We start from the raw sequence: 13,972 nt of genomic DNA, 5'->3' as shown, positions 1-13,972 counted from the left end.
CCATTCATACCGTTGGGGAATGAATTAAACTCTCATGCCAACCAGGTGAATTCTCTCCACAAAGATAGAAAAGAATGAAATAGTTTTGTTATTGAAAAGTGTTAAACCAGAATGTGATACACATCACAAGCAATTCGCTAAAGAGATTGCGTGCGAAGACAGAAAAACCCCATCCTTTTATACAACCAGGGAGATACAACCCATTACAAGCATGCTCTGAAGAAAACAACTTGTCCTCAAGTAAGAGAACTTTACAGCACCATTTGCTACACATAGTTCCTCTCAAATTCACTTGGTAATTGAGGTAGCCATCTGCCTTTATACAAAGGAAAACTAAAACAGTTATCTTTGACAAGCAGCTAACAACCTGGAGCCAGCCGCCTAGATCAAATTCCTAGTGAGACTCAGATTGGGGCGCTATCTTCCCTGATGTTTACATTTCAAAGAGATGACTCTAAGGTCCTTAAGAACAACATTCTTGGGTCATAAAACTGTCCGGAGGCCTATTTAGCTTTTAAAAAGATTTACATACATTTCAAAGGGACAGAAAAAGTTTACTAATTTCAAGGGGTTATTTTGTTTTGTGTTTTTGTTTTAAGGAAGTGCTCTAAGAAAAGGGAGGGTGGAAAGTCTTACTTCTGACACCAGGTAAAAGTCATTTTTTTAAAAATTGTATTTACCCTTCAATTCCTCCACACATTTCGCTGCGCGTGTGCCCCATTCCATGTCCACACTTCCTTCCCCTCTTCACCTGGCCAACCAAGACTAGACTTTCAAAATCCTTATCAACTCCATTCCTAACGGAAGCCTGTCTGAACAGCAGGCTGCCCCTGCTAGGGCCAGACCCCCAGCCCGGCCACACTAGAGAAGGGCTATTATAAAAGGCTATTACTCTAAGAATTGGAAAACGTTGCAGATATTTGGTCTGCTTCCCACCAGTTTCAAAGACGGTAAAACCGAGACGCAGGAAAATCCCAAATGGCTACTTAGGGCTCCGGGTCACTGGAGCAAAAAGGGCACTTAAGGATTCCCCGCCCAGATTCAGGAACCCCTAAAGTCAGCCCCAAGCGACCGAAAGATAGGCCCGCTTTATTTGGCCATGGCACGATTGGGGTTAAAGCACGCAGAGCTCCTCCTGACTGCGCCTGCGCAAATCAGATTTGAGAATTTGCCCCAGACCCTGACGTTCCAGGCAGCCCCTCCTAATCCGGAACACACCCCACATTCTGCTGGTCCTGCCTTGACAGACGTGATCCTAGTCCAATAAGCGTAGAGGGTTGAGTCCTGTGGCACCAATGGCGAAAGCCCGAGGGGCGGTGGAGGCGGACTGTACGAGGAAGCAAGAAGACAGGCACAAGATGGAGGCGGCGGCGGCCGTTGCGGCCTGACAGGTGAGGGCCGGCCCGGCAGGGTTAGGTTTCTGGGGCGACCGCCGGGCTTGGGCAGGGAGCCGCGACCGAAAGCTTAGCTACAGGGTGGCTGCGCTTGGGCCCCAGCGCCCCCCACCCGGAACTGGAGGAGTGGTTTGACCCGGGGCGAGACCATCGTCGACAGCGGGGTGGGGGGGTAGTGGTGGGTAGACAGGAATAAGGGGGCAAGGCTTCGGGGGATGGTTTCGCCCGCCGTGTGTGGTAGCACGCCTGCGCAGAGCTGGAAGGCCCTCGGTAGGCGGGGCCATGCCGAATGGGTCTTGGGCTGTGGTAATCTTTTACTGGAATCTCCTCTAAACCTCCTGAAGGTATCTTATGACCCTTCTTTACCAACAAGTGCGTGGAGTGCGTGGAGATGCGGCTCGCTACTCGCTTTCTTATTCTGATCAGTGTCTGACTCACTAGGAGAATGTTTTAGGATTCCCCCATTACTCCGCCTTAACCCTCCCTAGCTTCCTTCCATTATCACCAGAAATATGTCTGTGACCCCTTCAGTAGTTGACGGGATCATTTTGGAGCCTTCCTGCTTTACCCTCATTCATCCCACCTCAGCAATGACTGTGATTCACCATTACCCTCCTTTCCCTGACAGTGTATGGTGATCACCATTATTCACTTTTCTCCCTATTATAGTCTCTAGTGACATTTGTTAACATCTCCCCTCAGTATAGTGTCTACTGAGCCCTTATGAACTCCCCATCACAGCCACCTAACAGTGTCTGTGAGCCTACCATCATTACAGCCCTGGGCTTAGGGATGCCCACAGAGCCCTTAAGATCACTCTGGTGCAATTCCCATTTCCCCCAAACTAAGGGCAATATCTGATGATCTTCCATTCCCCTTCACCCTGTCTGTGACCCTTCCTTCAGCAGTGTCTGGTAACCCCCTTCTCCATTAAAAAGGCAGGACAGCCTTTTTAAAGCAGTCCATTATGTATCTGGCACGCCCCAGTGCAGTGTGTGCTGACTTCCCCATTAGCCCCCAGCAGAGACTTGTGTACTCCTGTGCCCCCCAGGACAATGTGTGCTGTATCTCATTCTGTTATCTATCCCACCCCCACTTAGCTCCATGCAGAGATCTTGGTAGAGCTAAGCAGAGGAGGAACTGGGCTTGACTTCAAGATGTTCATAAGTTCCCTTGGATTGCTGTGTGGAAATTAGGCTGGGGGGGAGGGGGACATGGAGCCTGGAGATTGAAATTTTTTGTCCCCTGCCGCTGTGATTCCAGACTGTCATTATTGGACCACTGAATTCCTCTTCTGTCTTCTAGGAGCCCCATGGCACCTGCCCAGCCCCGCCTCAGCCTGTCTTGACAAAGTCCTAGGCTCCATGGAGCCGCCACGGGGCCCCCCTGCCAATGGGGCTGAGCCATCCCGGGCAGTGGGCACTGTCAAAGTGTACCTGCCCAACAAGCAACGCACAGTGGTGAGTCTGATGGAAGCAAAACTGGCAGGGGTATGGATAGACCCAGTTCTAAATCTTGGATCAGCAGGATATCTAGAGCCCAGTCGGTGTGGCTCAGTGGTTGAGCATCGACCCATGAACTAGGAGGTCATGGTTCAGTTCCTGGTCAGGGCACATGCTCAGGTTTCCCCCTCGATCCCCAGTAGGGGATGTGCAGGAGGCAGCCAATCAATGATTCTCTCTCATGGATGTTTCTCTGTCTCTGTCTCTGTCTCTCTCTCCCCACCCCACTCCTTCTCCCCACCTCTCCCTCTCTTTCCCTTCCTTTCCGAAATCAATAAAAACATATATTTTTTTAAAAATAAGGGTATTTAGGGCTGGGTGGAGAATTTTGCAAAGGCATGGGAGAGTTGGCTGGGACCCCTGTTTTGTTCTGACCGCTCCCGCCCCCCGGGCATCTGCACAGGTGACTGTCCGGGATGGCATGAGTGTCTATGACTCTCTAGATAAGGCTCTCAAGGTGCGGGGTCTCAATCAGGATTGCTGCGTGGTCTATCGACTCATCAAAGGGTAAGTGGGACCCCCCCCCCTCGAGTGCCCAGTCTCCTATCCCTTCCTCAGAGTCATCTAATTCTTTCACTTTGTTGTGGAGTCTCCATTAGTCTTCCCTTAGTTCAGTGAGTCTGTGAGTCCAACTAGCTTTTGTTTCATTACTTCATTAGTTCATTGGCCTATAAGGTCAGCAATACATTCTCTCCTTGGTACCCAAATCTTTACCCTGCTCCATTTATTTTGTTCATTTATTTTGTTCTTTCACTAATTCATCAATTTGTCAGCTCTCTCTTACCTCTGCTTTTCCATATTCTGTTTGCTGAGTTGGGCCTTGCCGGCTTTCCATTTATTCCTTTGTTCTGGAGTTCCTTAATTTTGTATTCAATTCACACATTGCTTTTTGTTGTTTCAATGCCTCATCAGCTGGTTTTTTCAGGGGCTTGCTTAGCACTTCTGAGACTTAGTTGTTTATTCACCATCTCATTTGCTCCTCACCTGTGGTTGAGAGCATGGACTCTTCACACTGTCCTGCCACTCATAATCCCTTGAGGCCTTAGGCAAGTAAGTCACTTTATCCCTCTGAGCCTCAGCTTCCCCATCTGTAAAGTAGGGCAATGATAGTAACTATCAACCCACAGTTCCTAGGGTTGCTGTGATGAGAATGAAACGTGCCAGGTATTACTCCATGGATGGCAGACTGGGAGGGACTTTCAGGGGTTCTCTGCCTTCCCAAAACCCCTGTCCACCCTCCCACTCTCTCCCTTCCATGCCTCCTGCAGGCGAAAGACAGTCACTGCCTGGGACACAGCCATTGCCCCCCTGGATGGCGAGGAGCTCATTGTTGAGGTCCTTGAAGACGTCCCACTGACCATGCACAATTTTGTGAGTGCAGGGTGGATAGTGGGGGCAGACCCTGGGTATGGGGGGCAGGTCCTTGACTAGGCCTCAACCTTCCCTGCTCTGTGGCAGCAGGTACGGAAGACATTCTTCAGCCTGGCGTTCTGTGACTTCTGCCTTAAGTTTCTGTTCCATGGCTTCCGCTGCCAAACCTGTGGCTACAAGTTCCACCAGCATTGTTCCTCTAAGGTCCCCACAGTCTGTGTTGACATGAGTACCAACTGCCGACAGTGAGCCTGGCCTAGGGTGGGTGGGGGAATGGGGAAGACAGATGCCCAATCACAAGACTCTTATAGACAGCTGACCCTTGTCCCCTTGCTCTATACCTTTAATGCCCTCAAGGTACTACCACAGTATCCAGGATTTGTCCGGAGGCTCCAGACAGCATGAGGCTCCCTCGAACCGTCTTCTGAATGAGCCGCTAACCCCTCAGGGTTCCAGGTAGGGATGCCTAAGCCAAAGGGCTGCTGTCCGGAGAAAAAGATCTAGACCCCTGTAGACCATAAGCCATTTTTTTTTTTTTTTCCAAATACAAGCGAAAGTTTATTTAGAAATTCACAGAGCTTTACAGAGCCTGGACCAGTGGCTCATTTGGTTGGAGTGTCCTGTGCACCAAAAGGTTGCTAGTTCGATTCCTGGTCAGGGCGTATACCTGGGATTTGGGTTTGATCCCTTGTCAGGGTGTGTATGGAAGGCAACCGATTGATGTTCCTTTTTTTTTCAGTCCTCACCTGAGGATATTTTTTCCGTTGCTTTTCAGAGGGAGTGGAAAGGGGAGAGAGAAACATTGATGTGAGAGAGACACATGGATTGGTTGCCTCCCGCCCATGCCCCGACGGGGGCTGGAGATTGAGCCTGCAACTGAGGTACGTGCCCTTGACTGGAATTGAACCCAAGACCCTTCAATCTGCGGGTCTGTGCTCTTAACTGCTGAGCCAAACCAGCTAGGGCCGATCGATGTTTCTCACATCGATGTTTCTCTCCCTCTCCCCTTTCCTCTCTCTAAGCATGTCCTTGGGTAAGGATTTTTTTAAAAATTAAATCACAGAGGTAGAAAAAGTGAGCCAGCTGGGCTGTGTGGGCTCAGGAAACCAGTTATAGAGGTAAAAGAAGGGACCTTGGAACTTAGGAGAGAAAGAAAGCAAAGATATGCACCTTGAGGGAAGAAGAGGGAGAAAGGTTGGGGTGTGTTCCAGAGAGAGAGAGTGCGCACACCGACCATAAGCCATTCTTCATTCATTTACTTGACAAACATTTGTTGAGTACGTACAAGTGTGAGTAAGGGCATGGAGCTGTGGGACCTTGAGCAAGTCACCTAATTTTTCTAGGCCTCAGATTTCTCATCTATAAAGAAGGGATAATGATGCTTTTTTACCACATATGGTTCTGGTGAGGATTAAATAAATTAAGACATGCCCAGTGCTTAGAAGAAGATCTGGTACAGAGTATACGCTCTTATTAATTATAAATATGTGTATGTATGTATGCGTGTGTGTATATATGTATGTATATATATATATATATATATATATATATATGCATCTAACTTCTCCTTTATTAATTCTTCTAGTATACTCATGCTCAAGCCTTTCCTTTTTGAAATACATATTATTTTATAAATTCCCTTTTATTTCTCCTTTATGTTAAGTATTATAATACGAAGTATGTCTGTATTAAAATACATTATTGCTCTAATATATCAAAAGCTTATAAAAAAGCATTTTATATGTCTATTTTATATCTTATAATGTCTATATGATATGTGCTAATGTACCACGTGTTAGATTTATAATATTTTTGTAAAATGTAGAACATCTTATATTTTTATGTAATAACTAAAATAATAAAGTTAGGGCATTACATTATTTTAAATATGGGTGCATGTGGATGAATTATGTATGAATTTCTTTTTTTTTTTTTTAAATATATCTTTATTGATGTCAGAGAGAGGAAGGGAGAGGGAGAGAGAGAGATAGAAACATCAATGATGAGAGAGTCATTGATCGGCTGCAGCCCGCAACCCGGGCATGTGCCCTGACCGGGAATCGAACCCTGATCGCCTGGATCCTAGGTCGACGCTCAACCGCTGAGCCACGCGCGGCTGGGCATGTATGAATTTCATTTCAGGATAGTGGAAGGGAACATTAAGAAATATTTTTGTAATATATAACATGTATAATGTACATATAACATATAACAATATGTATATTTGGAAACATTGCCATTTTAATATAGATCATATGTTATATATCATATAATACATGATACATTTGATTAGTACATGTAGGTATAAAGTATTATATATTCCTTTTTCCCCCACTATCTGTGTGGCTCATTTTCCCTCCGTTAGGTCATTACTCAAATGTCACTTCTTTAGAGAAGCCCTTCCTGACCTCACCTAGTGACACTTTCTGTCTCCTTATTTTGCTTTATTTTTTCCTTTATTGCACCTATCACCATCAGACAGATTAAGTATTCTTTATTTTTTTAATTTTCTCTCTCCCTACTGGAACATCAGCCCCATGAGGGCAAAAACTTTTATTTGTTTTGCTCACAGTTTTATTTTCACTACCTAGCATGGTATCTGGCATACAGCAGGTACTCAATAAATGTTTCTTGAACAAATAAATAATAGTACTAACAGTAGACGTTTACTCTGTGTGAGCTAAGCACACGTTTATGATGGGGCGGTTGGGGGTGGGCGGCCTGACTGGTTCTCCCATTCATTCGACAGCGATTTCACAGCCTTTTCCCTGGCAGCTCCTGCACCCAGCACCGAGACCCTGAGCACTTTCCCTTTCCTGCCCCGGCCAACGCCCCCCTCCAGCGCATACGCTCCACATCTACCCCCAACGTCCATATGGTCAGCACCACAACCCCCATGGATTCCAGCCTCATCCAGGTTGGTGTTGAGGGAGGCAGTAATGGGGGACCACCAGGCAGAGGGAAGAGCCTTTCCTGTTGGCCTCTGCATCTTCTCTCTGACTCCTGTCCCTCTTCTTCCAGCTCGCTGCCCAGAATTTCAGCACTGATGGTGAGCCCCCATTGCCTGTGCCCCAAGCCTCCCCCAACCCCACTTGCCTCCACTCACATCTTCTTCACAACCACAGCTGCTGGTAGTAGAGGTGGTGGTGATGGAGCCCCCCGGGGGAGCCCCAGCCCGGCCAGTGTGTCCTCGGGGAGGAAGTCCCCACATTCCAAGTCTCCATCAGAACAACGGGAGAGGAAGTCCTTGGCTGATGACAAGAAGAAAGTGGTAAGCTCCAGGGGGAACCTGTGGGGGGCACCGCAGGCTGAGTGATAGGGGATGTGGGCAGGCCCCTGAGATGCCGCCCATGTGGCCCACAGAAGAATCTGGGGTACCGGGACTCGGGCTATTACTGGGAGGTGCCACCCAGTGAGGTGCAGCTGCTGAAGAGGATCGGGACGGGCTCGTTTGGCACCGTGTTTCGCGGGCGGTGGCATGGCGATGTGGCTGTGAAGGTGCTCAAGGTGGCCCAACCCACAGCTGAGCAGGCCCAGGCCTTCAAGAACGAGATGCAGGTGCTCAGGTGAGATTGCACGTGTGTGTGGAAGCGGGGAGAGGGCAGTGGGCATGGCCTTGGCACCTCCAGGGAAAGGCCATGCTCGGGCACTTCAGCACATCACCTGTGCTTGTGTCGTTACAACCATAAACATTAAGTTGTATCAAGAGTGTCCCTTTCCCCTCTGGGAAACAGGTATGTTTAGAGGACCTCTGATGATGTTATTGTTTGTGTTTGGGTTAATATTGACATTAATTAACAGCTCTGGCTTTAAAACATGGGTCTTGTTTGCCTGCTGTGAAATGCGTATGGCCATAGGACATCATTAACGTCATTGAATGTACTTACATTAATAGCATAGTGCCAGTTAACTGCTTTGCCAGGAAGGCTTGTATCCTTCCTTCTCCTCTGCTTGTACTCTGTGTGTCATTAGTATTATGTTTATTGTGTTGTATTCCTGTCATTAATTAATTATAATAATGCCATTATTTAAAGGACAGTGTTATAGTTGACTCTTGAACAACGTGGATCCACTTATATGTGGATTTTTTTCAATAATACTATAAATGTATTTTCTCTTCCTCATGATTTTCTTAATAGCATTTTCTTTTCTCTAGCTTGCTTTATTGTAAGAATACAGTACATAATATATGTAACATACAAAATATGTGTTAACTGTTTATGCTACCAGTAAGACTTCTGGTCAGGCTATTAGTAGTTAAGTTTTGGGGAGTTGAAAATTATCCAAGGATTTTTCAACTGCATGGGGGATCAGCACCCCTAACTCATGTGTTGCTCAAGGGTCAACAGTATTAACTATAGTCACAATCATAATTTAATCATTTTTTAATTAATGATCGTAGTTGCTCTACTTAATATATCATTAATATTAATTCATTTGTGCTGAGAAACCCTGGTGTTCCCTTTTTGCCACTCTAGTTACTACTACTGCTAGGGTTGTTAGCATGGGCTCTGACAGATGGGCACAGTTATGTTACAGAGTTCATGTTGTCATAACTCCTTATGCTATTTTAATACTTATCCTCATAATGGATGCCACAGTAAGAAAACTTTTTTCTCTGTGAAATAGCAATGATTTAAGCATGCTGTTAATTTGCATTATATTAATACTTTAACCATAATATGACTGCTATGAAGAATGCTTATGTGCTGTGCTCCTTATCTGACATGGCAAAATTGCAGAACATCATTGATGTTACAGTTGACTCTTGAACAACGTGAGGGTAAGGGGTGTTGACCTCCCTGCATAGGTGAAGATTTGTGTGTAACTTTTGACTCCCCCAAAACTTAGTTGTCCCCATGAGGGATTGGTTCCAGGACACCCCCCCCCCCCCTCAGATCCCAAAATCTGCTAATGTTCAAATCCCTTTATACTTTTTTTTTTTTTAAATCCTCACCTGAGGATATTTTTCCATTGCTTTTCAGAGAGCGTGGAAGGGGGAGGGAGGGAAGGGGGGAGGGGGGGAGGGAGGGAAGGAGAGGGGAACATCCATGTGAGACATTGACTGGTTGCCCCCCGCACGCACTGACCAGGGCTGGGGATCGGACCTGCAACCAATGTACATGCCCTTGGCTGAAATCAAACCCAGGACCCTTCAGCCCGAGGGCCAATGCTCAAACCACTGAGCAAAACCAGATAAGGCCAAATCCCTTTATAAAATGGTGTAGATCAATGCATACAGTCGGCCCTCTGAATCCATGGACTCCCAATCTCAGATCGAAAACCATACAGGTATTTATTGAAAAAAGTCAGTGTATAAGTGGGTCTGTGCAGTTCAAGCCCATGTTGTTCAAGGATCAACTGTGTTTACATTTGTGTTACCATAACTGTAGTTAATACTTCTTTAAGTAATGAAGATTTTCTTCTAAATTAGGGCTGATCGAGTCGTAGGTGATAGAGTTTCCGTGAGGTAGAGTCAGGTACCTAGGAGCAATAACAAGGACAGGGAAATTTTCAGAGGGCTTACTTGTGTTCAGTGCTCTTCTATGTGCCTTATAGATTATTTACTCACTCCTCCCAACATCTCCTTAAGGTAGCTAATATAATTGTCACTGTTGAGGTAAATGAGACACAGGTTAAGTGTCCTCCCAAGGTTGCACAGTGAGTACCTGGGGAAGCCTGTATTGGAACATAGGATCTAACTTGAGTCCAAACCCCAAGTTCTTTACTTCTAAGCCTCTTGTGGTGGTTAATGGGATATAATCATGTCACTGATATTTTTACCTGGCTATATCAGCATAATATTGATAAGTTGGTGTTCTACTTTCTCATCTGTAAAATGGTCACAGGCCCAGGTAATGGTCAGGGTCAGAGGTATGGCAGGTGTTGATGATTAAGACACTACTGAATGGCAGAGGATTGGAGGTAGTAATCCGTCCCTCCTGCTTTTGTTGAGAGACTGGGATGAAGAAGCTCAGAACATAAACCACAGCTCAGAATCACCCCAGCAAAGATATCTCACAAATTCATTGAGTCTGGCTACAGTTTGGCCCTGAGCTTCCTGAAAGGCAGGGTGGAAATGATGACAGGAGGCAGCAGTGAACAACTCCGTTCCTAAAGCTCAGAAAGTGAGTGACAGTTGCTGTTTTCCCTCCCTGCCTGCAGGAAGACACGTCACGTCAACATCTTGCTGTTCATGGGCTTCATGACCCGGCCGGGATTCGCCATCATCACACAGTGGTGCGAGGGCTCCAGCCTCTACCACCACCTGCATGTGGCTGACACACGCTTCGACATGGTCCAGCTCATTGACGTGGCCCGGCAGACTGCTCAGGGCATGGAGTGAGCCTCCTGCCCTGGGGACTAGGAAGGGGGCTGGGGAACTGGGGGAGGGAGATGAGGTAGCCCCCAGCCAATTTGCCACTTGCTTCCATCCCCACAGCTACCTCCATGCCAAGAACATCATCCACCGGGATCTCAAGTCTAACAGTATCTACCTGTCTCTGTCTAAGGGCTGGGGTGGGGCGAGGACTCTTGGGGGGCATACGTGTCACATGGCCCTTGCCAGGTGGCAGAGCTGTGGCTGGTGAGGAGCCTTTAATGGGATCTTTTGGTCAGGAGTCAGAGTTGTGACTTATTTGGGTGCTATTCTTGAGGACTCTGGTCAGAGTCTAAGGTGTTGCAGTTATGGAAGGCATTACAAAGTTTCTGATCAGGGTCATGGGCATGGTGGGCATGGGTGCCCTTAGAGGGGCTTCCTGGTTAGGAGTCACAAGGGGGCCAAGTGTAGGGGGCATTAATTGGAGCTCCCCGCCCAAGTCAAGGTTGTGGTTGGTTTGTATGTGACATTGGGGGACTTCTGGTCAGTGTTAGAGGCATGACTGGTGTGGCGATGTTAATGAGAGCCTCCCAGTCAGAGTGAGAGGTGTGGCTATTGGGAGTCCATGTAATTGCCCTTGACCCCGGTGGACATCTTCCTACACGAGGGGCTCACAGTGAAGATCGGTGACTTCGGCCTGGCCACAGTGAAGACGCGGTGGAGCGGGGCTCAGCCCTTGGAGCAGCCCTCAGGCTCTGTGCTATGGATGGTGAGTTGGGCCAAGCTGGGCCAGGATCTGGACCAGGGGCATATAGGGACATGGGCTGCAGGGCTGGGACATGGGGTGCCTAGTGGGGATGGGGATGCCTGTTTGTCTAGACTACTCACATTTCACCTCATGTGGGTGGCTCTGAGTTATACCCAGTGTGGCTAGTGGGATCTAGGACTGTGGACCAGCCATTTGCTGACCTCCATGGTTCCCCTGACTGGTCTGGTCCATTGAAGGCGGCTGAGGTGATCCGTATGCAGGACCCGAACCCCTACAGCTTCCAGTCAGATGTCTACGCCTATGGGGTTGTGCTCTACGAGCTCATGACTGGCTCCTTGCCTTATAGCCACATTGGCAGCCGTGACCAGGTGAGCCCCACACCTTACCTGCAATTTCCCAAACTAAGGGATCCCCTCAGCCTCTAAACCCCAGATCTCCTTTGCACAGACCAAGAATGCCATACTTCCTCCAGAAACCCCAAATTTTTTGGGCTTAGAACTCCCAGAATCCCCTTCTTCCCCCACAGCCACGATCCTCTGGGTCCTCAAAGTCCAGAATCTCCTGAATCCCCTATGCCCATAATCCCCCTAGGCCTCCAAATACCCAGAAGCCCTCTGGACCCCTTGATAACTACCAGTCCTCTGGCCTGGGTACTCAAAAGCCTGCAAGTCTCCAAAGCCCAGAAGCTCATTTCTCCCAGAAACAGAATCCCTTTGTGCTTCTGTAGTACAGATACCCAGTTATTCAGGCCTTGGGTGCCTGGCAGGCTTTGGGGCCCTGGCACCTACAATACTCTAGGCTCCAGACTCACAATTCTCCAGGTTCAAAGCTTGGAATCTCCCTGGCCCTCAGAAACTGAGGATCCTCTAGACTCCAGATACCAGTAGTCCTACAGGCCACATGGACCCATAGTCCTCAGGCCCCAGACCCCCAAAGAAATACAAGCTCTTCAGGGCTAGAATCCTTTAGCTCCCTTCAGACCCAGAAGTTCACTTTTCCCCCAGACTCAGTACTTTCCAGGTCCCCTAAGTCCCCTAGAAACCTATGGACCCATAATCTTCTGGGCCCCAGACATCTACAATCCTTGACTTTCCCCAAGCTTAAATCCCTGTGTTCTGTAAGCAGAGAATCCTCCCAAGGCATCAGAGTCCTAGGATTCACAAGATACCACAGTCCTCAGAACCCCAATACCCAGAATAACCCAGTTCCTCAAAAGGAACCTCCCAAATTCCTTGAGACCCCAAACTCCCTGAGCCTTCCAGCCCAGATTCCTAGATCAGCCATTCCCCCCTCCACCCCAGATTATCTTTATGGTGGGTCGTGGCTATCTGTCCCCGGACCTCAGCAAAATCTCCAGCAACTGCCCCAAGGCCATGCGGCGCCTGCTGTCAGACTGCCTCAAGTTCCAGCGAGAAGAGCGGCCCCTCTTCCCCCAGGTGGGTCTGGTAGGGGGGCTGGATACCCTGGGGAGGAGACTCTGAGAAGGAGGAAGACTCCGACGTGTGAAAGTGAACCATGAGTGTTCAAGGCTCAGGTGTACAATGTGTATGTGTGCGCTTCTCTGTAAGGCTGGGGTCTGTTGGCATTGGGGTGCCCATGTAGCTCTAGACACCCTTCCTCATGCGACCCTACCCTTAGATCCTGGCCACGATTGAGCTGCTGCAGCGGTCACTCCCCAAGATTGAGCGGAGTGCCTCCGAACCCTCCTTGCACCGCACCCAGGCTGATGAGTTGCCTGCCTGCCTACTCAGCGCAGCCCGCCTTGTGCCTTAGGCCCCGCCCCCAGCCACCAGGGAGCCAATCTCAGCCTTCTCCACCAAGGAGCCCTGCCCACCAACCAATCAATGTTCCATCTCTGCCCTGATACTGCCTCAGGATACCCCATTTTTGCTCTGGGAGATGAGGGGGTCCCCATGTGTTTTTCCAATTTCTCTGGAATTGAGGGACTCCCAAAGACACACCATAGCCTCATCCGTAGTTTGGTTTTCTCTTGACTTTGGGAATACTTATAAATTTGGGAGCTCCTCCATCTCCAATGGCTGGGATTTGTAGCTGGGATTCCACTCAGAACCTCTCTGGAATTTGTGCCTGATGTGCCTTCCACTGGATTTTGGGGTCCCCAGCACCCCATGTGGACTTGGGGGTCCCTTCTGTGTCTCCCCGTCATTCAAGGACTCCCCTCTTTCTTCACCAAGAAGCACAGAATTCTGCTGGGCCTTTGCTTGTTTATTTTGCTTCCCGACTCTTCTCGTGGGGTTCAGAGCCGCTGAGGGGTGGGAGTGATTCCAGGCAAGGAGTGGAGGTTGGGGGGAGGTGCGAACCACACAAACAGCGCCACTGCACGCATCACCACAGGCGGCACGATGAACGAGGACCACATATGCCAAGCACGGCACGAGAGGAGGCCACATCAGTCACAGACATAGACATCACAGCAAAGGTGGGGAAGTGGGGGACCACTGGCCTTCCATGTGCAGAGGATTCTGGGAGGATTGGTGGAGTTTGCATATTTAAAGACAGCTGTCAGAGGCAGGAAAGTGGGGCAGGGGGTCCCTGGGGAACTGAGGGGTCCTAGCAGTGGGAGGAGCTCCCAATGTATTGAATAAAGTTAGTGTGT

General features: G+C 48.5%; 1 protein-coding gene across 2 annotated transcripts; it reads left to right on the top strand.

Moving 5' to 3' along the window:
• Window positions 1-1,322: 1,322 nt before the first annotated feature.
• Window positions 1,323-13,570, top strand: ARAF (A-Raf proto-oncogene, serine/threonine kinase). 2 transcript variants are annotated; one of them, XM_016218402.2, is made up of 16 exons: window positions 1,323-1,391; window positions 2,700-2,854; window positions 3,300-3,403; window positions 4,165-4,267; window positions 4,358-4,512; window positions 4,625-4,723; window positions 7,043-7,184; window positions 7,289-7,316; window positions 7,393-7,538; window positions 7,631-7,833; window positions 10,433-10,609; window positions 10,710-10,756; window positions 11,237-11,355; window positions 11,592-11,723; window positions 12,657-12,791; window positions 12,994-13,570. In XM_016218402.2, the coding sequence occupies exons 2-16, from the start codon at window positions 2,759-2,761 to the stop codon at window positions 13,126-13,128; spliced, it is 1,821 nt and encodes a 606-aa protein (XP_016073888.2). In that variant the 5' UTR covers window positions 1,323-1,391; window positions 2,700-2,758; the 3' UTR covers window positions 13,129-13,570. The 2 variants fall into 2 exon arrangements, with proteins under 2 accessions (XP_016073888.2, XP_087669447.1); XM_087813321.1 differs by lacking the exons at window positions 1,323-1,391; window positions 2,700-2,854 and having other exon boundaries at window positions 2,862-3,403.
• Window positions 13,571-13,972: the final 402 nt, after the last annotated feature.

The sequence above is a fragment of the Miniopterus natalensis genome, chromosome X (assembly GCF_054644295.1).
Source record: "Miniopterus natalensis isolate mMinNat1 chromosome X, mMinNat1.hap1, whole genome shotgun sequence".
NCBI lineage: Eukaryota > Metazoa > Chordata > Mammalia > Chiroptera > Miniopteridae > Miniopterus > Miniopterus natalensis.
Note: the sequence above shows the minus strand (reverse complement) of the source record. Positions and strands in the feature narration are given on the sequence as shown.

What these genes read in the sequence shown, in the direction of transcription:
- ARAF (XM_087813321.1), top strand. Translation starts at nt 3,078, where the DNA reads ATGGATGTTTCTCTGTCTCTGTCTCTGTCTCTCTCTCCCCACCCCACT. An exon ending in TGGATTCCAGCCTCATCCAG is followed by an intron (nt 7,185 to 7,288) that starts GTTGGTGTTGAG and finishes CTCTTCTTCCAG; the next exon opens with CTCGCTGCCCAGAATTTCAG. An exon ending in CAGGCTCTGTGCTATGGATG is followed by an intron (nt 11,356 to 11,591) that starts GTGAGTTGGGCC and finishes GGTCCATTGAAG; the next exon opens with GCGGCTGAGGTGATCCGTAT.